Source organism: Eleginops maclovinus, chromosome 9, assembly GCF_036324505.1.
Source record: "Eleginops maclovinus isolate JMC-PN-2008 ecotype Puerto Natales chromosome 9, JC_Emac_rtc_rv5, whole genome shotgun sequence".
Classification (NCBI taxonomy): Eukaryota; Metazoa; Chordata; class Actinopteri; order Perciformes; family Eleginopidae; genus Eleginops; species Eleginops maclovinus.
This window is the reverse complement of record NC_086357.1, coordinates 27,287,329-27,312,126: the sequence shown is the minus strand read 5'-3', so window position 1 is coordinate 27,312,126 and position 24,798 is coordinate 27,287,329. Positions and strand designations below refer to the sequence as shown.

At 40.9% G+C, this 24,798-nt stretch overlaps 1 protein-coding gene across 2 annotated transcripts in view; it reads right to left on the bottom strand.

Moving 5' to 3' along the window:
- The window catches only part of LOC134869035 (gamma-aminobutyric acid receptor subunit gamma-3), a 47,208-nt gene extending 23,203 nt beyond the window's left edge, over positions 1-24,005 (bottom strand). The window contains exons 1-4 of one of the 2 annotated variants that reach the window (XM_063890432.1): positions 23,927-24,005; positions 23,396-23,646; positions 23,110-23,255; positions 9,229-9,296 (exon numbers count right to left, since the gene is read on the bottom strand). In XM_063890432.1, coding sequence (XP_063746502.1) covers positions 9,229-9,296; positions 23,110-23,255; positions 23,396-23,463 — 282 coding nt within the window. In that variant the 5' untranslated portion in view covers positions 23,464-23,646; positions 23,927-24,005. The remainder of the gene's footprint in view (positions 1-9,228; positions 9,297-23,109; positions 23,256-23,395; positions 23,647-23,926) is intronic. The other variant, XM_063890433.1, reaches the window with a different exon arrangement.
- Between the last annotated feature and the right edge of the window lie 793 nt (positions 24,006-24,798).

The window sequence follows — 24,798 nt, the reverse complement described above, 5'->3', positions numbered from 1 at the left end:
CAGCTCCACATGATGTACTGCTTCAAACTGAACAAGAACTAATGGTTTCCTGAGGACCTGATGGGTGTTGTATTACTTGTGGAAGTACAAACTGTATAGAGTTGTGCAGGATTGAGTCCTTAACTCGGAAATCAGTCAGAATTTTAGCACTTTTGATTGTGTTCTTGGTTGTTAGCCCGAGCCCTAACCCTATAAGCTGAAAAGATGTTATGTTATATTTTACCAAATAAAATACGTCAGTAAATACCCAACTGCTGAATTTAAAAACACCGCTTGCTTACAAGTTTCTAAAGTAGACGACTAAACGTCATCACGCCCAACATTAGCCTCCTTTAGCTTAGCGGTGGTGACGTGAAGTCATGTGACCGTGCTGTAGTTCCTTTATAGCCCAACATTAGCCTCCTTTAGCTTAGCGGTGGTTACGTGAAGTCATGTGACCGTGCTGTAGTTCCTCTATAGCCCAACATTAGCCGCCTTTAGCTTAGCGGTGGTGACGTGAAGTCATGTGACCGTGCTGTAGTTCCTTTATAGCCCAACATTAGCCTCCTTTAGCTTAGCGGTGGTGGCGTGAAGTCATGTGACCGTGCTGTAGTTCCTTTTTAGCCCAACATTAGCCTCCTTTAGCTTAGCGGTGGTGGCGTGAAGTCATGTGACCGTGCTGTAGTTCCTTTATAGCCCAACATTAGCCTCCTTTAGCTTAGCGGTGGTGGCGTGAAGTCATGTGACCGTGCTGTAGTTCCTTTTTAGCCCAACATTAGCCTCCTTTAGCTTAGCGGTGGTGACGTGAAGTCATGTGACCGTGCTGTAGTTCCTTTTTAGCCCAACATTAGCCTCCTTTAGCTTAGCGGTGGTGGCGTGAAGTCATGTGACCGTGCTGTAGTTCCTTTATAGCCCAACATTAGCCTCCTTTAGCTTAGCGGTGGTGACGTGAAGTCATGTGACCGTGCTGTAGTTCCTTTTTAGCCCAACATTAGCCTCCTTTAGCTTAGCGGTGGTGGCGTGAAGTCATGTGACCGTGCTGTAGTTCCTTTATAGCCCAACATTAGCCTCCTTTAGCTTAGCGGTGGTGACGTGAAGTCATGTGACCGTGCTGTAGTTCCTTTATAGCCCAACATTAGCCGCCTTTAGCTTAGCGGTGGTGACGTGAAGTCATGTGACCGTGCTGTAGTTCCTTTATAGCCCAACATTAGCCTCCTTTAGCTTAGCGGTGGTGACGTGAAGTCATGTGACCGTGCTGTAGTTCCTTTATAGCTAATAGCTATGTACAGAGTGGTCATATAAGTTGTATTTCATCTGGTTTAAGTAATTCAGTCCTCAACTAATTATTTAAATCTTCTATTTTTAGGATTTCTATGTAATAAAATGTCTTTCCACATGAAATGGAAAGAAATGGAAAGTGAAATACTCAATTATAATCCTCTCCTGTCTAAAAGGTGTTGAGTCTGAACACATTTACTCTTATAATGGAATATTTCTCCCATCAATCATGTGGACAAATGACTCATTATTGAGAAACGGCACATGGCTTAATGTGGACTCTGATATGTGGGGAATTATCCACCAGTTTGCTCGAACGTTTAAAAATGAGCAGAATTTAAATCAGACGTCGAGGCGGCCATGATGACCAGCTTTTCATTTCTTTGCAAACACAGCGAGGCTTATTCCTTATTCCACTGACCTTCATGAGTCCTCCTGTAAACAAGGCTTTAGTAATGATTTCTGCAGATTTTATGGATGAACTGGAGACCGGGTGGGAGGTAGGACATATTTAATCATGACGTTATGTATATGCAGGCCAAACAAAACCCAATTCTTAAGGTTTCCCCTGCAAGGAATTGTGTGTTTTATACATTATCAAGGTCTGTATTTCACATTGTGTTGATAATAACAGGTGCAGACAGGGCTGCAGTTATTGTGGCTGTTTAAGAAACGCATATATTATGTATCTTAATGCTTTTTGGTTGGTTAAGGAACACCGTATCAGTGAAAAGATACTCAACTCTACTTTTTTATTTATCTTATTTGCACCATGTATGTTGAGTTGTTGGAGGAGCACGCGACATAAGATTTTCATTGCCAACATATACGCTGTATCTGCTGTGCATATGACAAATAAAACCTTGAAACCTTGAAATCAACTCTACTTTTTCACTGTATTTTACGTATGTTTTTCTCCAGTAGATTTTATGGCTTCACACAACGTCATTTTTACTCCAGAATTTTTACATTTCTTCTTTTTTTTAACCCTTCCTGTTATGTTGTAGTATAATGTCCACATTTTATTATTAATTTCTGATGTTTTTTATAAATATCTTTATTTTATTTGATCTTTTTTTGGACCTTTACTTTAAACTCGTACTTTCAAGTTTACGTAAATATTTCATTTCATTTTGTTTTTATTACAAATACTATAAACTCATTTTCATTTACCTTTATCTTTACTACTTCACCTTCTTTATTATAATATTTGAGTTTTATTTTATCTATTTAAAATTGCACCTATTATTTTGAATTAAATTTGACTTCTTTTTTTTATTGCACCTTTTACTTTAAGTTCTTATGTTTATTTAAATAATATGTGTAATGCTTTTATTGCACATTTTTCAACGTGGTAAGTTTAAATAAATATTTAAATTAAGTTTATGTTTGTATTGCAAACTTAACTTGTTGTGTTTTTATAAATATATATAACATTTTTAATCTCTTTTTTTCTGTCCAGTGGAGCGAGTGTCACGAAACTCAATTTCCCCCAGGATAAAGGAAGTGTTCTGGTTCAAAGCCCAAGGCGTGAAATATTCAGAATATTCACATTAAAGGCAAATAAACCCCCCGATATAATCTGGTTTATTAAACTGAGATAGTTAACTTCTTAAAGTCTGGGTCATTGCTCCAGAAACAGTAAACTGGGGCAGAGCATCGTCTCCGGGGTGCAGCTGAGGATTATGCAGCAGAACATGCTGTATCTGCACTGAGCTCAGAGACTTCCTGCTCCTCCTTCAGCTGCGGGTCTCTCTGCATGTCTCTCTGCATGTCCTCCTTACAGGAAACTAAAGGTCATCCATCATGAGGAGACAAACTCTCCGCCTACACCTGGTGTGAGCTGTGCAGCTGCTGCTTTTATCAAGCCACGCGTAGTTTGTTACGGTACAGTGTGACTTCAGGGTATTGCAAGAAAACACCACGAAAAGAGAACCGGCGTCAGAGGCGGGACGAGGGGAGTTGATCTGCTGATTTTTAAATTACAAAGCTATTGATTTTCCAGCACTGAATAATAACGCATTGAAGTCATTTATCTGAATCTTTTGTCTGTGAATGTTTTTAGGTAAAAGTGATCATTTAGAAGAAAAACAGAAATTCAAAAAAGTCAACATTTTGGGGAAAAAAACAGAAGAAGAAATTATGAGACAAAAAGTGGATCCTTAAAAGAAGATGATTAGGGCCAAATGAAGGAATTAGAATAATGAGAAACACGTGGGACATTTTTGAACGTCGAAATTTAGAAAGTCAGAAATCAGATTTTTTTTTTGATTTTTGGGGAAAAAGTAAAAATAAATAAATAATCGAAAATGTGGAAAAGTCAACATTCAGAGAACATTTCAGAATTTTGAACAAAAGTCAGATCTTTTAGGGAAAAAGTGATAATTTAGAAGAAACAGTCGAAAATTCTAAAAAGTTGAAATTTGGAAAAAAAATCTGAAGTTTGAAAAGAAAATAGAAAGGCACAAAAATTGGGAGACTATGGAACACTGACGCTCCTATTGGCTAGTGCTCCAATATCTTGTATGTGATAGGCCAAGGGGCGGGACATCACTAAGCATATAACCAATCACAGCAAACTGGTCTCTGGTTTCAGACAAAGGGTGAACAGAGGTGCAGAGGTTTCCAGCACAGGGAGACATTTCACAGTAGAGAAAAAAAAGTACTAATATGAACCTGATGAGCAGAATGTCCTCTTTAAGATCCAAAAGTAAAAGTGTTTGCTGTAGGTAACTGTTTTCAGAATCTGGATAATGACTTTTGATGCATCATGTTTGTTAAAGCTGGTAAAAGTTGAATTTCTTTACGCACACAGACATTATCCATCACTTGGTTTATGACTCATTCCTGCACCACTCTATTGCATAGTGTTCCTTTGCCCCGCTGCATGCTGGGAAAGGCTCTTCTCCCCCTTGACCCTTTGTGTAGTAAATAAATAAATGGATGTAGTTTGTTAACAACAGGCTGCTCTGCCCTGCAGGGGGATCTTAATGTCACGCAGTTGTTTTTGTTGTGCATTATTTATGTTTCACAGGTCAATTAATCCAATTAACCTCTGACATCATCAGCTGTCCTCAACAACAAACATCAAACAAACAGCACGGTGTTCGGGGAGCGCCTCTTTATTTAAAAGGTTTTTCTTTAAAGCTTTTCTACCTCCGGAAACTGCCTTTCAAGATGGCAGGGAGAGATAAACCCAAATCTGAATGTATTATTGATGCGTTCGTCACAGAAGCTGGCTCCTGCTCTCTCCACAGTTTAAAGGTTACAGCACTCCCATTGTGTTAAAACATTGGTTGACATTTCACGCCATCAAGGAGAAATTAAAATGGGATGTCTGTGCCGCGGCGGCCAGGACTGCAAATGAGGAACATGTGAAAAAACAAGAAGCCTTTTGTCTCTGTCAGTCTTAGTGGACCTTTCACGATTCTGCCCTCGGACATTTCACTCAACTAATGTCTTCAACTTTATCAGTGAGAGATTTTATGAAGCTCGTTTAAAGCAATCAAAAGGGAAGCACATGCATTCATTCTCTGCAGGTTTTGGGTCACAATAATCTGCACAAACGATGAGTCTGTCTTTATAACACCAAAGGCGTATTAAACTGGCCAGGAGGGTTCACCCTAACTTCCTTAAAATCAGAAAATAAAGGAAAAAGTTAATTATGGATTTGTTTTAAGGGTCCCTTTTCTGTTGTTGGGGGTTTCCCTTTCCTGTAGTGTGTTCTATAGGCTGGTTTGCATGTCAATGGTCTGCAAAGGCTTGAATCCCAGAGTTCACACATTCCCCCCCCCCCTGCCTGAAACGCCTCCATTTGACTTTGTTTACTTCTGTGACATTGTGACATCACCATAGAACACTCACGCTCCTATTGGTTAGTGCTCCAACACATTGTACGTTGCATTGTAAGGCTAAGGGGTGGGACATCTTTAAGGGGTTGACCAATTACAACAGAGTCGTCCAGCTAACCAATCAGAGCAGACTGGGCTCTGATTTCAGACAGAGGGTGAAAAAAGGAGCTGCAGGACAGACAGGATGAGAGACATAAAGAGACACTGCATACTGATATACACCTGAACATCAGCAGGAGAGGACTCTTTAAAGTAGAGACTCTACATACTGATATACACCTGAACATCAGCAGGAGAGGACTCTTTAAAGTAGAGACGCTACATACTGATATACACCTGAACATCAGCAGGAGAGGACTCTTTAAAGTAGAGACTCTACATACTGATATACACCTGAACATCAGCAGGAGAGGACTCTTTAAAGTAGAGACTCTACATACTGATATACACCTGAACATCAGCAGGAGAGGACTCTTTAAAGTAGAGACACTACATACTGATATACACCTGAACATCAGCAGGAGAGGACTCTTTAAAGTAGAGACACTACATACTGATATACACCTGAACATCAGCAGGAGAGGACTCTTTAAAGTAGAGACTCTACATACTGATATACACTTGAACATCAGCAGGAGAGGACTCTTTAAAGTAGAGACTCTACATACTGATATACACCTGAACATCAGCAGGAGAGGACTCTTTAAAGTAGAGACAGTACATACTGATATACACCTGAACATCAGCAGGAGAGGACTCTTTAAAGTAGAGACACTACATACTGATATACACCTGAACATCAGCAGGAGAGGACTCTTTAAAGTAGAGACTCTACATACTGATATACACCTGAACATCAGCAGGAGAGGACTCTTTAAAGTAGAGACTCTACATACTGATATACACCTGAACATCAGCAGGAGGGGACTCTTTAAAGTAGAGACTCTACATACTGATATACACCTGAACATCAGCAGGAGAGGACTCTTTAAAGTAGAGACACTACATACTGATATACACCTGAACATCAGCAGGAGAGGACTCTTTAAAGTAGAGACTCTACATCCTGATATACACCTGAACATCAGCAGGAGAGGACTCTTTAAAGTAGAGACACTACATACTGATATACACCTGAACATCAGCAGGAGAGGACTCTTTAAAGTAGAGACACTACATACTGATATACACCTGAACATCAGCAGGAGAGGACTCTTTAAAGTAGAGACTCTACATACGGATATACACCTGAACATCAGCAGGAGAGGACTCTTTAAAGTAAAACTACAGAAGTATTGACATCATGATATTCTCCAAAGGACCAAAGAGGAGCGTTATGCACCAGTTCAGAATCATATTGTTTGTATTATGATTGTTGATGCGTTCATGTGCATCACAGCTGGTAAATGTGTCTGAAGGACTGTAGATACTGCTGCTGGATATCTTAAGTGTGATTATTAGGAGATGTATAATTGAAGTCGGTAAAATGGGGATTATGGCTTCTAAATGTCTGTACCAAGTTACCTTTCACCACTGCATTAGACACACCTGTAGAAGGGACATTGTTATGAAGTAAATAACAATATTCCAAGGTTGATTTCCCTCCCTGCAGGTGGGAGCCAAACAATTACAGCAAGCTGCAAATATCAGGAACATTACACATTAATATTGAGCTGCAAGCGGAAAATAAGAGGCTGCAGACTTCCTGCCAGCAGCTCGCTAACACAGGGGGAAATGAACTGGCATGGACTGTGTGTTTCTTGGACAGTGTGTGATAGCTCTCCCCACGGTGGGGGGTTAGTATCGGGACCCCACTGGCTCCAGCTTCTGGTCTGGCTTCTGGTTTGGCAGGAGGTCCTGGATTATAGAAGGTTGCTTTGGACACTGTGTGACCCACAAGTGTAAAAATAGCTTTTCCAGAAACACAGAGAGTCTGCCTTCTCCCAGTTATGTTCACTCCTTTTGAAACTCTAAATGTGTTTTATTATATTGTTTGTTTTATATTTTATTGGACGTTTTAGTTTATGTTTTTACGTTTCAATAAATAACTTTATTTTGTCTATTTCTGTAGAAAGTGGGAAACAGCAGATCGAGTCATAGCAATGCTAATGCTGAGCGAGCCTATAGCCTAGTTAGCCGTAAAGGTGGTGTGTGTGTGTGTGTGTGTGTGTGTGTGTGTGTGTGTGTGCAGCAGGAGATTGAAAAGAAGCTGCCACAATGCTGTTATAGTTCCAGTACTGACATTCTCAGAATTGATTAATCATGTTTGTTTCTGCAAACACACAAAAATAATACTGTCTGGATGCAAATCTGTATACCGTATTAGCAATGCTAATGCTAACTGAGACTATAGCCTACTCAAAGCTTCTGTCCCAAAGAAGAAACCAGCATCACTGGAGGAAAATCCCCCTTCCCGAGCAACTAACAATAAATGAAGGTATCTCATTTAAAGAAAACTATGTTAGCATTCAAAACTCAGATGTGACATTAGCATGTTTCTTTTATTGGGTTCATATAAATGTAACACTACCAAATATTCATGCTTTTAAGAAGGTAAGGTTGGCATTTAAGAGAAGTATTTTTATTTGTAATAATATAAAAGGTTCATCATTTAATAACATTTATAATAGATTTCTATGATATTACATTTTCTAAAAATTAGAGCTTTCATATTCTGGTGTCAGTAAACGTGTCTTACATACGCAACACAAACAAGCGGTAATTATAAATCACTCAAAGTCCCCCGGTGATATTATTCTCATAGGAAAAGGCTTCATATTTATGGATTCCTCGAAAAAATACCCAGATCTATGGGTGAGAAGAGCAGATATCGGACTAAGCACTGCTTCTAAAAGTCAGTTTGGCTCAGGCAGCAGATACTGTAGTCAAAGTAAGAGGTGCAACAAACATGAAAGACGTCCCCATGTGTTAAAGACAATCAGAGGTCAGGGGTTTGCTCTGAGTGAAGCTGGTTTTCTGCAGAGGACTCAAACCTCTAGCCTGGCTCCGCCTTCCGACGTACTTCCGCTCAATTTTCATTTCCCTTCAGTTCTAGGTCTGGGGTTTTTGGTATATTAGCGGGTTTTCTCCGGCCAATCTTTCCCTGTCCAATCAGCGAACAGAGGGAGTGGCTGAGAACGATGACGTTGAGGTCGTGCGCGAGTTTGAGTTGTAGTTCAGCGATGGCGGCGGAGAAAGATGCGAGTGAAGCCATTCGGTCTGTTGTGGCAACGCTGCCACGCATGACAGAAGTCACGACCAATCGTAAGCCATTGGTTATGGCAGATCCAGAGTGGCACTGAGCAGATCCCATAGTTTTGAACTTCAACAGAGTACCTGCCTTCAAGTAAAAAACACTTGTCAATGGGGAGTGCCCAGACTGTCTGTACAAATGAAATGTAGTACGAGAGTCTGGTAGGTTCAGGCTATCAAAGCTCAGCATGTGTGCAGTTATATCAGAAACCCTGGAAGCAAAGCTGGACATTAATAAGCCCCTTTCATTCAAACTTTCAGAATACTTCTCTGTCTGATTGTTCCTTGGATGTGGGAGTTATGTCATTTCTTCAGGCGTTATTCCCTAAAGCGGAGGAAATTAATCACCATCTGTCTCCCGGCAAAGGGAGTCATGAAACCCAGGATTATACTCTGCATTGTAATTAGAAACAATAAGAGTACGACAGCTGATACTGCATATGAATTCTTCTCCAACAATGGGGCTTAAAATTAGCTTGTCACACAGAGGGGTGTAGATTTCTTGAGTATGCCCTCAACACGCAAAAGCACATGACGTTGCTTTATGTGGATATAATTTGCAGATATGACACTTTTTAGAAGGCCAAGCCGAAGGTTAGCATCGCAAGAGGTCCATCAAAGAAAAGCAACGGGATGGGAGGTAGGTTTTAGTGCATGTAAATGGTCTAAAAAGGCTCAAATGTCCCCTCCTATTGGCTAGCGTTCCAACACATTGTACGTGATAGGCTAAGGGGCGGGACATCTCAAAGCGGTTGACCGATCACGACAGAGCCGGCCAGCCAACCAATCAGAGCAGACTGGGCTCTGGTTTCAGACATCATGAAGACAGATGGAGAGCTGTATGAGTGTAAACAAATGATTGTCTTACCATATTGATTGAAGACACGGGTCCAATGCTGTTCACAAATATGCCCACATCTATAACAGTTGGTTTCACTGTGGAGAGAAAAGAAAGAGAGGTTATTGATCAAAACCATCGTTGAGGCCCGGTCCGGTACCTGCACCTCCGTCAGATCGATGACTCTTTGTTGTTCAGAGGGAATAGAGCTGCTTCCGTGCTCGTTAACATGAATCGCTCATTAGTCTTCATTACAATAAACACCTCCATGCGTGTCTCCTGAATGCAGAAATAATGCATGTCAATGATTTTGAAATGCAACCGCAGCTTCAAGTTGAATACTCGAGGAAGTTCACGGTAGTCTGCGGGTTTTCAATCCCTCTTATCCCCGCCGGTTTTCACTCCTGCCAACTAATTAAGAAGTGAATTACAACTGTGCAGGCAGATGAATGCAATTAACTGATAAACCAGCGCTGCTTCTACCCCTGATGTGACCAAGATGAAGCGCTGTGGAGCTCCATCCCCAAACTCCAATGTTTCCTATCTAACTCGAGCTGGAAGATAATCCCGCACATGAAAAAAACCTCATCAGCAGCTGAGCAGGAAACACAGGCGGACACAGAGAGGAGGAGCCGGTGTGTGATTAGCAGTGGGGGGTTGCATTACTTTATAAGGATTCAATCACAGCTAAATATAAACCTTTTCCCCCACCACAGCTTTGTGGAAATCCTGAGTTTAAATGGGAATAGAGAGGTGCAGGAATGACTTAAATAGATCAAGTTTATTTTGATATTGCATGTTTAAATATGTTGTGCTGATTTATATTGTAGAGCAGTGTGTTTAAATTAGGGCTGGGCAGGTTAACGTGTTATTATCGCTAACCCATTAATTAATTAACGCCGACAGTGATTTTCATCCATCCGTCTTCTCCCACTTTTCCGTCAGGGTGTCGGAGGTAACAGCGCCAGCAGAGAGCCCCAAACTCTCCTTTCCCTGGCCACATCAACCAAAAAATGGTATTATTTTTTAAAGTCTGTTACTCTTCGGTTTAGGATGGATGTCGTCACGCGCCTCAACCAATGAGATCATAGGGGGCGGGCTTAATGCAAAGCGCAGAAAGTTGCATTTCCTTATCAGTGGACTCTGAGGGTAACTGGTGTTTTCTATAATTATCATAAAACGTTAAAGATAGTGTGAACTAACTTTGGTTTTATACTTGATTTGATGACATTAATTAATACATATTTTAACTGCTACTGTGTTTGCAAACCAAAAGTTATTGCACTGTTGTTCATATTGCAGTACTTTTAAATGAAAAGTACTGCAATTCAATTCATTCATATTCACTTGTTACATTCTTATGTTTGTATAAACATTTAGATTTTATTAGGATTTAATTTATTTAATAGACTCCATCATTAATTGTTACAAAAACCCAATTTCAACATTATTTTGATCCTTTTTTAATATTTAAATGGAGGTTTTTTTTCATTTGATTTCTGATCCTGATCATTCCATTTATGCATCACTACGCCAACAATGGCCTCAGCCAGCACATCATCTACACACACCAACACATTCCTCTTTGCAGTGAACACACACAAAGGAATGAATATCGGCTCCATCTCCTCCGGCAGGATCTCCCTGGTTTCCCCGGCTCTGCTGCTCTCCATGATTCCATGCTCGGAGTAAATCTGTCACTTAGCTCCTGGACTTTCAGAGCGGCTAAGTGACAGCTGTGACACACTGCCGCCACCAGCGCTCACATCCACACTGCGTACAGCTCCCCATCATTTCACATTACCAGTCTTTGTGTCTCGGCCAATTTAGCCCTCAGCGAGAATTTCTCCACCTGCCAGTCTGCGTGTCAGCACTCGGCTAACGTGCTAACAGATGGTGCACGAGAGGACACTTCTGCAGAAAGCCTGCTGAGGCTGCTGCTCAGAAAGCACTTTATTCATAATCACACACACCTGGGGAGGAGAATGCACCGGGTTAGGCTCTAAAAATAAATTAAGCAAAAGGTTAGAGATTCTGAAAGTAATATGTGGCTTTCTTAAAACTTTTATAAAACATAAGTCTCTCAGTCTGCAAATCAGACACATCACCAAATGAAACCCAGTGCAAGTTCAAGCAGGAAGACTGGGTATACATTCATTCACTCTATAGCTGCATTGATCAGCTCATTATAGACGTCCTCTTTTAATCAATTACATTTCACCACAATCGTCAGCAGCCAATCATCGTGCGGCAGTCAAACTTTGATCGGCCCTGGGCGACTTGCGAGGCCCATAGCTCGACGTCAAGTGTGGGTTTGAGAGAGACAGGACGTCTGTCATCTGAAACCGTTGCATGCATTAATGCAAATTGTAGTGCTAAGTGTTTATACCTTTTGCACCCTTGATAATCAGGTTCATCTCGGAGGCGGCACTGGGTCTACGCCTAAACTGAGTCAGATCCTCCCAATCTCCCCATTTATTTAAACCATGAATAAAACTACTGATGTGGGGAAACGATTGTGGTTTAGGTATTAAAAAAGGATGCGAAATGCAGACATTTTATTGTACTTAAAAGAGATCGATAATACTAAAAATATCAAAGCTTTCTTTAGTTCATCTCCAAAAGGAACAAATATAAAGGATAACGTCTTATACAGTATGATCAGGCTCACCGCAGAACTTCAAATCAGACAAAGAGAAGAAGGAGTCAGTGTTTTTCTGATCCTATTGAACCGATAACCTAGGTTTCAAAAGAGAATATCACTGAAAATATAAATCTAACTTAGATCAGAAAAATGATCTGCAGTATACACTTCATTATATTACGGTGGAATTCTGTGACCCTGTTTCTAATAAATTAGGCTTGTGTGCAACTCATTAGCATTGGTAATGTATGTTCAGCAGGAGTGATGCTCATGCAGTGAAACGGAAAGCAAGAACGTGGAGGTCACAATAAGCACACAAAGAGGTTATTAAAATAGCATTTCCCATCATCATTCATAGTTTAGTACCCACTTTCAAACCATGAATGGCTCATTTAGACACGTGACATCAAGTGGACCTGTACAGCAATAACAAAATGAGACCAGCAGGAACAACTTCATCCACAACCACCGCATCCAACCTACAGAGAACAGATGAACTGAACTACAATGACATCCTATTTTCTACATATAGTGGTTGATTATTTGTGCAACACGCAGGAGAAAAGACCTGATTGGAAGTCAATGGACCCTCCGCTAACCCCGTCACCTCAACAGTGAATGTGTAATCACACCAGCTTTTATAGGAGTTAACGAGCCGACGTCACCGGAGACAACAAGGTCGCCGCGGGTCAAAACACATTACAGTGATTTATGGAATGGATTGCTTAGTGATGTTTAACAAAGTGAAATCCAGACACTCAAGTCTTCCTTAGATCGGGTCGGTCGCTCGGTTGTTTTTAGCGTAACTCTGAGGCACTTTAGTTCGTTAGCACCCGCGTCTTTGCTAGCTCTGTGTTTGGTGGGATTAGCATGTTGCTATTGCCGTCGAGTACCTGTGTTTTTGTTATCATAAAAAAAATCATGGGAAATAAAATGTTTTTCAGAAAATACAACTTAAAAATCATTTTCATGTTTCTGAAAAAAAAACGCTTTTAAATTATTTTTAAAAAAGTTTTCGAAAAGAAACGTTTTTTACGGAGCCCGCGAAGGGTCACGTTGGTAAATATTTTCATTGCGTTCCCTCGCAATAGTTTTGCGTTCCCACGCAATGCTTTTTGCGTTCCCTCGCAATAACTTTTGCGTTCCCTCGCAATAGGCTACTTTTTTCCTCACAATAACTTTTGTGCTCCCTTGAATAGGGCTCTGTATTTCCAACCTCACAATAGGCTACACGGTTGATTTGGATTTCAGTCACCATGGATAACCTGGACTTTAAAAAATGATCACAAAAAGGTATTGCGAGGGAACGCAATAGTTTTGCGTTCCCTCGCAAAACTATTGCGAGGGAACGCAAAACTATTGCGAGGGAACGCAATAAAAATATTTACCAACATGACCCTTCGCGGGCTCCGTAGTTTTTTAATAATTTACCAGAAAAAAAAGTTTTACATATTTTTCTAAAAAAAACGTTTTAGAAAAAATATTTCTGAAAACAGTTTTTAAAAAACATTTTCCAAAAATAAAGTTTTTGAATAACTGGAGAAAAAAAAGTTTGAAATTATTTTTCTAAAACCAAAGTCAAAAAAGAAATCTGAAAAAATTCACTTTTGGTCTGATCCCAAACATTTTCAATCCTGTTCCGTATCAAATAGCATGTTGATGTGCTTTGCTTTAAATACCAAAGGGAAGTACAAAGCACATCATGGTCAGGTAAGCACTACACTGCAGCTCTGCTTACCTGACCATCAGCCTTTGTCCTGGAACAAAAAAAGCCCCTTCAGTGTGGGTGGTAACAGACTTAGGTAGGGCAGTAGAAAATGTGTAACCTGTGTAATGAGGCTGCATAGCACTCTTTTGCTGATCACAGTGCTAATTGTGTCGCAGGGTGTAATTTTGAAGCTACGTACAATGCCACTTAGCAGCAGTTAGGCCTTGACGAGTCTTTAATTGAAGTAGAAATTAATTGGTGGTTGTGTGTTGTTCAGCCATCAGGGAAAAATTCAGGGTTGCCACCCGAGAACCGTACTGCACTCTCCTTACGTACAAATACAAAGAACCACCTGGAAACGGGTAGTTCTAAATAACAAGCGGAAGAAGAGAGAATAAGTGCTCTCAGGGGGAGGTTATAATGTGCTCTGGAATACAGTGGTGCAGGGAGGATGTATTTTTGAAGCCCGACCTGGAAGTCAGAATCACAATGGCTCCCTTGATTAAAGCCAAAGGGATTCTATTTTATTATTATTATGGTATGTTTTGGGACATTGCAGAAAATAAGCTCTGTTGGAAACACACATTTATTTTGCTAACACATTTTGTTCAGCAGGATGATCTCCAGACAAAAAACACGTTTAAGCTATAATCCAACTACTTCACGTCACCACCGCTAAGCTAAAGGAGGCTAATGTTGGCTATAAAGGAACTACAGCACGGTCACATGACTCCACGTCTCCACCGCTAAACTAAAGGTGGCTAATGTTGGGCTATAAAGGAACTACAGCACGGTCACATGACTTCACGTCTCCACCGCTAAGCTAAAGGCGGCTAATGTTGGGCTATAAAGGAACTACAGCATGGTCACATGACTTCACGTCTCCACCGCTAAGCTAAAGGCGGCTAATGTTGGGCTATAAAGGAACTACAGCACGGTCACATGACTTCACGTCTCCACCGCTAAGCTAAAGGCGGCTAATGTTGGGCTATAAAGGAACTACAGCATGGTCACATGACTTCACGTCTCCACCGCTAAGCTAAAGGCGGCTAATGTTGGGCTATAAAGGAACTACAGCACGGTCACATGACTTCACGTCTCCACCGCTAAGCTAAAGGCGGCTAATGTTGGGCTATAAAGGAACTACAGCATGGTCACATGACTTCACGTCTCCACCGCTAAGCTAAAGGCGGCTAATGTTGGGCTATAAAGGAACTACAGCACGGTCACATGACTTCACGTCTCCACCGCTAAGCTAAAGGCGGCTAATGTTGGGCTATAAAGGAACTACAGCACGGTCACATGACTTCACGTCTCCACCGCTAAGCTAAAGGCGGCTAATGTTGGGCTAAAAAAAAAGACTTTTTTTTCTAATTTCTGGATTTTTTTCTAAATGTTGACTTTAAAAAATGTCCCAATTTTTTTGTCATTATTTTAACTCCTTCATTTGGCCCAAAATTATTCCTAACGGCACCTAAAAATAATAGTAATAATAATAATAATAGTAATAGTTATTTATATAGCGCTTTTCCCTGGTTCTCTAACCCTAAATCACAGGTTATTTTAGTTCCCTTAAAAAACCTTCGGGAACAGACTACATTTTTATCACTGTCTACTCTCTCAAACTGGGACTTGTTTAGTTCTTTCTCGCAGGAGTATCTTCTTCTTCACATTTTTGTCTATTCATTAATCACATGACCTAACAGGAAGTCCAGATGACACGTGCTCTTGTTTGGTGTTCCAACGAGCTGCAGAATAATAATGAATAATGACTGTATCGTCTTCTCTAACAGACCAGGCTCATTACTACTGGAAGAAATGCCAAGGGGCTCTGAAATATTCAAAAAGCAGAACAGATCACTTCCCTCGGGCTAACGGAACCACGGCCGATCATCTGTCACCCAGTAGCCTACGCAGCGAGACACCAGAGCTACTTAAAAAAGGGCTCTGTAGTGAACGTTAAACTCTGCAACTAAAAGATATCCCTCAGCGTATAAATATCATACAACTGTACCTCCCATAAGGTCCATTTATTTAGCTAAAATAAATTTAGCTTAAGAATTTTTGCAAACATAAAGAAACATAAAAACCGTCTCTAATTAAATTACCCAACTGGTGAATAAAAAAAGGGCAGTTGCTAACAAGAGTCTAAATGAGATGACTAAACGCCATCACGCCCAACATTAGCCGCCTTTAGCTTAGCGGTGGTGATGTGAAGTCATGTGACCGTGCTGTAGTTCCTTTATAGCCCAACATTAGCCGCCTTTAGCTTATCGGTGGTGATGTGAAGTCATGTGACCGTGCTGTAGTTCCTTTATAGCCCAACATTAGCCACCTTTAGCTTAGCGGTGGTGACGTGAAGTCATGTGACCGTGCTGTAGTTCCTTTATAGCCCAACATTAGCCTCCTTTAGCTTAGCGGTGGAGACGTGAAGCCATGTGACCGTGCTGTAGTTCCTTTATAGCCCAACATTAGCCTCCTTTAGCTTAGCGGTGGTGACGTGAAGCCATGTGACCGTGCTGTAGTTCCTTTATAGCCCAACATTAGCCTCCTTTAGCTTAGCGGTGGTGACGTGAAGTCATGTGACCGTGCTGTAGTTCCTCTAGCCCAACATTAGCCTCCTTTAGCTTAGCGGTGGAGACGTGAAGTCATGTGACCGTGCTGTAGTTCCTCTAGCCCAACATTAGCCACCTTTAGCTTAGCGGTGGTGACGTGAAGCCATGTGACCGTGCTGTAGTTCCTTTATAGCCCAACATTAGCCTCCTTTAGCTCAGCGGTGGAGACGTGAAGCCATGTGACCGTGCTGTAGTTCCTTTATAGCCCAACATTAGCCTCCGTTAGATAGCGGTGGAGACACACAAACAAGAGAGTATGGAGTAAAGGTGGAGTCTGTTTTAAATTATAGATGTAGTTGACATGTTGAACAATGCTTTGAAAATTCACTTCCAACTGGTAAATATCTAACTGGTGCCTAAGTGTCCCCCCCCCCCCCCCCGAGAGCTCTTAATTACTAGAAGTGAACGCATCATGCGTTAGTCACATCAATCCATGACTGTCATCTGCAGAGTGCAGTTTGACAGAATCCTTTATAAAACATGTTCTAGGTGATGGTTCCAACAAAAGCTTTTTTATGTTCTTGTGAAAACGGTTGTATTATATTACTGTGATGGGGTGATGAGCTGGTGTCCTGACACTACACACACAATGGAGAAAACAATCGGCTTTTATTGTAATTATAAAGGGGTTTTACACAAGTCCATCAGAGAGTTGCACAGGAACTCAGTGAACTGGAGCTGCATTAACTTTCCTGGCTTAATCTTTAACATTTTTATGAAAATGGTACCTATTGTTGATATTATTTAAGTGCTTTAAGTAAGGGAAACATGCAGCGAGGCAGTCGTTAATGCAAAGAGAACAGGGTGATCAGGATCCAGACGCAAAGCAATCATTCTCCTATAAAATACCCCGACTCAATTCAGTATTCCCCAGTGTTTCCTGAAGGAGAACACTGATGTTCTGTTGTGGAAAGCTGACGTTAAATAGACCAGACTTCTTTCTGTGGAGTAATATGGATGCACTTGATCCTCCTTAGCAACAGTCTGCTCCTCTTTCGTCTAAATAACAGACCTCTGGAATATCAAAGATGACCAATCATAATCAAGCATTAAACAGCTGTGCAGTAAAATGGATTTACATTCTGCAAACATCTCTGTATAAAAGCCCTGGCGCCGGGTTAGTGGCAGCCTGTTTTAGCAGCTCTTCTTTGTTTCTACTTTTTCTTGTCTTGTTTTATTTCCTTTCCCACTAATCTTACTTTTTATTGAACGTAGTTTCATTGGGACACTGATTTCCAACTTGTATATAATATTAGTAGGATCTTTTTATCACATTTCTACCTGAATTTCCTCACAGGGATTAATAAAGGTCCATCTTATCTTGTCTTTAAGTAGTGTGCCATTCCTGTGCTCCACTTAAAGTTTGCTATGAAGGATCCTCATGTATCGGGGGGAGTGTGTGGGAGAGAAGGCTAAAAACACATGGATTTCAGCGTTTGCAGACCATTTACATGCACTAAAAGCTCTATAACACACTACAGGAAAGGGAAAACCCCCAAAACAAAATAGGGGCTCCAAAATCATAAAGAAATAAAACAGATCCTTAACTAAAGGTAAAACTGCTGCTGAGGCACCAGTCAGCGATTCTTACGCAGGGAAATGATCCAAGAATCTCCCTTTGTGCCTTTATTTCCGTTACCAAAGTACCATGAACACATTTCCAATCGATTCCTTTTCTTGAGCCTTTCATGCGACTTCTCCTTGTGGCTTGAATAACCCTGGGTAAAAAAAAACCAGCTCTCTACTCCCACCACCACCACCTCTCCAATATATACAACTACACCAGCTGTCCTCATCACCCGGTGCCCAAACATGCCTTCAGAATAAAAGCATAGGAACTCATGTAGCTCACTTAAATACAACACTAAATAATAATACATTCACTATAAACAAAAAACAGCAAGTGAATAACACATTAACTGTGAAATAAAATGAATAAGGGCCTCTTTAAAGACAGTGAGGAATAATGTCCACTTCAAGTGTGCTAACACTATGTAGCTGCTTCAAACCGCTCATTAGTAATGGGATGAAAAAGCTATATCTTTCTTTCTTCTACAGTCGTTTAAGCCGACTTAAAGTCACTGCTCTTTATATTCCTGGAAACAAAACTTCAGGAAGACGTCTCACAGCTGAATCCCTCCTCAGATATTCTTCCCTTTAGTGAGGACTGTCTCTAAACACCTCTTAACCTCCGGCCCGGTGGGGAAAAGCCTCTCGATGTTCCGCTGTTTTAAAAAGTCACATTCATTAAAACTCCAGAGGACAAGGTCAACTGAGCACACCATCTGCCATCCAAGGGGCCAGCTCCCCCCCCCACCCCCCAACAGTCATTATCTGTTGTTTAAAGTCAGGATAATAAAGATGATAATTATAAAGAGCCAATATCCTATTAATCATCATTTATTTGAAATGATCCATAAAAGGTGATTTAGTCAGCCAGGGAGGAGTCAAATACAGTGGGTATGAGTGTGTGTGTGTGTGTGTGTGTGTGTGTGTGTGTGTGTGTGTGTGTGTGTGTGTGTGTGTGTGTGTGTGTATCTAGTCCCTAAAGCAGCTTTGTAAAAAGGTGACTTTGTTCATTTCTGACACACTGAGCAGTGGGGGAAAACATCCACAGTGTGAAACCCCCTTTTTCTCTTCGCTGTTTTACTATAAACAGTATATCTTTTTGGAATGAAACAAAGTCACGTCCAAGACAACATCACCTTTTCTAGGACGGATATTTTCCAGCTCAGGCTGTGACGCTCTTTGAAGAATGAAACCAAAAGCAGAGCACAAAGTGAATTAGGGAAAACATGGTTAATGAAGAATGAATAACAGTAGAGGATCGAGCACACGCTCGGGGCAAGAGTCGTTTTAAAATGTCCCTTTTTCTCTCTGTGGTCTACTACTGTTTTCTAGCTGACCGTGGCTAAGGGTTGCAAAGGGGCGGAACAGTTTCGGTAAGTTTCCATGGGAAGTTAGGCTAGGGAAATTTTGGAAATATTCCAGATTGGAAACTTTCTATGGGATTAATGGGAATGTATGGGAACTAACTGGGAATTGATGCAATGGCATGAACAGATATATAAATAGTTAGGCTAGCTAAACAACTGGAATGATCTTCAAAACATCTGGCAGGAGGCAGATAAAAACAGCGTCACATTTGAGGTAGCTAGCATCTTTATGAGAGTGCCTCGTAGATGGAGAATGAATGATGCTAGCTATGGCGTATTTAGCTTCTAAGTTATCAGCTAGCTATCCACTAGATGAATGCATCTGTATGTGATATCCATCCATCCATCTTCTCCCGCTTTTCGTCGCGGAGGTAACAACTCCAGCAGAGATAAATGTGTTACCCTATAATACCATCACACCTTACTTCACTTTGTGTAGTCCACAGCTTCAAATATGTGGCTTCAATACTCCTGTGCTTTGGGCTCAAAAGTGTGGTCCAGTCTTCTAGAAATCCTATGTGATGGAGGAATGCACAGTTGCCTGTAGGGGGTGTGGTCTCAATAGCCATGCAGTAAGCAGTGTGCTATGGAAGGAATGGCATGGATATACTTGAATGGCATCTGTTTGTTTAAGTCAAGATTATGCTAAAATATACTTTCCCCAACTGTATTGAAGTTCCCAATGAAGAGCCAACCTTCCAGTTTGAATTCCCAGTTTAATCCCAGTTTAATCCCAGTTTAATCCCATGGAAAGTTTCCATCTTTGAAAATTCCCGGAATTTTGCAGCCCTACTAAGGATTTCAGAGCGTTGCTAAGGAGGACCATGGGAGTAGGACGGATATTTTCCAACTCGTGCTGTGACGCTCTTTTAAAAATGAGACCAAAAACGGAGCAAAAACTGAATCAACTTTTAAAATATAGCTCTGCCTCTGAAAGCACTTAGGAGATTAAATATGCCCTTAATATGACAACATCTGTAATACTTGATGAACACAAAGTTCTAGAACTCCCTCGACACGATGTTAATATTGTTTGACAGATTAAATGTACTGAAAGGCTGAGCGGGAATGACACAGAATGTATTCTCTCTGATGTTTTGTTGTCTTCCTGTAGGGCAACTCGGTCAGCATCAGTATTCACGTTTGTCCTCCATCGCTCAACGGTGCACCTCATCATTTTCATTATTAAAAACATGGTTCAAATAATGAACAATGACTAACAGTAAATCCAAAACATATGTATTCTGGGTAAAAGCCATCTACAATGTCCCTTTTTACCTTTCAACATTCTGTGGTCTACTATTGTATGACTAGCTGAACGTTGCTAAGGATATCAGACCGTTGCTAAGGATATCAGACCGTTGCTAAGGAGGACAATGGGAGTATGCGCAGTCATATCAATCTGCGGGGAGAAGTAAGGTCAATTTAACGGGCAGCAGTGGACAACAAACACTGGTTTTCCTCCGTCAAAAAGCAGCGTTAAAAACGTTTGGATTATTTATTTTCATATTTTGGAGAGCACGTAACTAATGTCCGTATGAACGTTATCCCTTATCCCCTAAAGTTTGAATGCCAGAAATATAAAGTAGGGGTCCCCAGCACATAGAAACGGCTGGATGCTTACGAGAATATCTTGGGCAATTAGCACGATGTTGCGTTAATTAGCATTATTTGGAATATGCAGACAATAGTGAAAAAACTGCTTGGCAGATTTGGACATTCTGAGAGGTATTTTAGGTTATTGAGGATTCTGAGTCCGTTTCTGACATTTTCAGGATCAAAATGGGCAGTTTTAAGAAAAGGGCCACATTTGTACTCTCTATGGGCTGATTTTGATGAAATTTGGATCGATTTACAGATTTAGGAGACCTAAAAATGCATTTTTTATCCTAAAAAGATCGGAATTGATTCAACATCCTCAATATACCTAAAAAAAAATAGTCCAAATCAGCCAGGCCATGTTTCAGCTATTGTCTGCATAACTAATTAATGCAACTTATGCTAATTGTGCAAATTACCCAACGTATGCAAGTTAGCATCCGGCAGTTTCTAGGTGCTGGGGACCCGTGCTATACATGTCTAACATAAAACGTTGAGGTCTGTTTTCACGTACTACGAAAGACTTTGGAGCATCAGTTGAAGTGAAAAATAAAACCACCTGAGTGGTCAGAGGTTGAGTGGAAGTATAAAACCCCCAGGTGTGTTTCAGGAGACGATAGTGAGAGGGTCATGGAGTCAAAGTAGCACTCAGGAAGAGAGAGGGATCATCTCTCTGAGGACGGCCTCAGAAGGTCTTTTCCACCCCTCTTTGTGCGAGCGAATCGACCCTTCGAGGACTTCCTGTGTGGCGGCAATATTTCCCTTTCTGTCTGAAGGCCACACAGAGCTTTACTGACTTGGTATCCATAGTAACAGATGTATATGTGCAACAGCTGCACACACACTCATGCTATACAGATACTGATGACTGGTAAAAGGTAACAGTTATTCTATTAGAACAGGACCTTATTGGGGACAGACAGGTTTCCATTTTGGGGGAAAAAGCACAGCTGATTTACCCAAAAAGTTGATTAAGCTAAACAATAAAAATAAGTTACCAAGGAGAAGCAAGTTGCAAAATGGGCTAAAAGTCAAATTGTGCTTTTTTTTCTGCCACACTGGATCACAACCCATATGGGTATGACCATCACTCTCACTCTGGATCCTGATTGGTTCAGGTAGCCTGCAGGAGCTCCGCATAAACAACCTTCTCTCACATCTCAAACTTAAGCTGAGTCTCTGAATTATAAAACTCCTCATCTCTCTCCTGAACTAAAGCTTCGTCCTCTAAACGTGATTTATATTCATGAGGATATGCAGATGAGCTGCGTCTTGACCTTTGTTGCTGGAGGTCAGCATAAACAAAAAAAGCTGAAAAGTGAATTTCACCTCGTTTGAAACAACGCCTGATTTCATGCGACAAAGACTCACCTTTGTTAATGATTTACCTGAAGACATTTCTGCTGACCAATGTTTGCAGCTCTGGATATTTTCCTCAACTTGTCATTATTTAGCATTTACTAACAGCTGGTTTGAATGAACGATGTAAAGAAATGGAGAAAAAAAGATTCTATAAATTAGGTTATTTTCTCTGGGCCGTTGGAGGGTCAAATGTCAGGAAAAAACTGTCAAAGATTTCACAAAGATCAAGAGTATGTCTTTAGATGTACAAAAACACTCACTTTAAAGTCCTATTCAAACAGAAAGGCAGAACAATTCTCCACCTCTGAAAGCTGGAAACAGCATTTAAAGACATCTTTCGTAAACGATGACTTGTTGTTTATAGACTATCAGAATAGTAACTGATTATTTGTCTTTTTTCTGTATTTCAAAAGATACAAAACAGAGAAACTGGACAATGTGCACAATTGAGGAGATGAAAACGGCATTCAAAGACATAGTTGCCGAATTCTTGCAGCTATAGATATTGGTTTTGCCCTGAACTACAGAATCTGTGCAGCCTGACAGAAACACATCTCCTCACAGATCAGATTCTAACACCTGCTGCAGGTTTACACAGGTCAGGGGTTTCTGCTTTTTTCAAACTGTAGTATGTGCTCATGTGTTTCAGTGTTACTGCTTGAGTAGTGAATCTGCTTCATGAAAGGCAGGTTTTCATATCAATACAATCATGTCTGATCCTAAATATCTCGGTTTCTTCGTTTTTAAAGTCACTGATACTCACATTAAGCGTCCGTTTACATTCATTTACAGGTAACTGATTACTAGTCTACTTCTTACTCTAGATGCAAAACTACAATTCTTCCATTTTTAGGCAACAGAACGATTTTTCCTAGTTGTTGACTCCTGATGGTATATTGTGATCCTCAGATTAGGTTAATGATTGCATTTGTTCACAGGTAACAAGTAACTGTAAGCATCCAAATCCTGGACATAGCATTTATTAAACAGCTGCATGCATGTGGTGGATTTACAGCATGCACCTGAAACAAAAAGGACGTGAATTACCTCCGATATCCGGTCTCAATTTCTTATCGTATTCCTTCAGCAGGTTGTTGAGTATCTCCGTGGCGTCGCTCTCCTGAGACCTGGGAGCCAGCATCTGGTTCACAGTGACATCCTCATAGTCCTCCTCATACTGCACTGTGAGCGAGCTGTGGAGGCAAAGAGACACATTTCCGCAGACTGCATGCACACCAAACTAAAACCCCACTCGGAGTCCTTCAGGTGAACTTAGAGCCAAAGTTTTCTGCAGGAAATGTGATTTATCCGACATCCCTTGAACGCCACTTACCAGGTGTGGAGGACAGACAGCAGGAGCACGAGAGAAAAGCTCCTCATAGTTTGTAATCCGACACACATTTCACTCCTTGTGCATTAAAATCCCCCCTCACGAGCGCGTTCAGTCCTCACCTCGCGGACACTGCTGTTGCTCTCGACCAGGTGCGCGCGCTCCGCATGCATCGATTCATCACAAAGTCCTCACGCGGAAGTGTGCGTCACGCCACTTTCTCAGGGACTACTTTGCACTACTTTGCCTCAAACCTGCAGAATATATACTTTGCCCAACTTATTTACTTATTTGTGACGTGTGCAAGACTTTACATAAACGGTTTGCCTTTTAGAAACAACAACAACAACAACAACAATAATAATAATAATAATAATAATAATAATAATATCACATCCTTTAGCTATCAGTATAAAAACATAGGCAACAAAAAGTCAGTCTGGCTTCGGTCCAATTAAACTGGAAGTCTGAATTACCAAATTAGCAGCAGAATGGAACTAATTTCATTAAAGAAGGGTTAGCGATTAAGGTTACCTTTAAAGAGTTCCTTTTAGGCTTTTGGGGGTTTTCTCTTTCTTTTAGTGTGTTCTATAGGCGCTGTGCACTTTGCAACACTCCCGCTCCTATTGGTTAGTGCTCCAAAACTAAGGGGGCGGGACATCTCTAAGCGGTTAACCAATCACAACAGAGCCGGCCAGCTAACCAATCAGAGCAGACTGGGCTCTGGTTTCAGCCAGAGGGTGAAAAGAGGTGCTGCAGCACAGGCAGTATGAGAAAAATAAAGAGACGCTACATACTGATATACACCTGAACATCAGCAGGAGAGGACTCTTTAAAGTAGAGACACTACATACTGATATACACCTGAACATCAACAGGAGAGGACTCTTTAAAGTAGAGACACTACATACTGATATACACCTGAACATCAGCAGGAGAGGACTCTTTAAACGAGAGACACTACATACTGATATACACCTGAACATCAGCAGGAGAGGACTCTTTAAAGTAGAGACTCTACATACTGATATACACCTGAACATCAGCAGGAGAGGACTCTTTAAAGTACAGACGCTACATACTGATATACACCTGAACATCAGCAGGAGAGGACTCTTTAAAGTAGAGACACTACATACTGATATACACCTGAACATCAGCAGGAGAGGACTCTTTAAACGAGAGACACTACATACTGATATACACCTGAACATCAGCAGGAGAGGACTCTTTAAAGTAGAGACGCTACATACTGATATACACCTGAACATCAGCAGGAGAGGACTCTTTAAAGTAGAGACTACATACTGATATACACCTGAACATCAGCAGGAGAGGACTCTTTAAAGTAGAGACCCTTCATACTGATATACACCTGAACATCAGCAGGCGAGGACTCTTTAAAG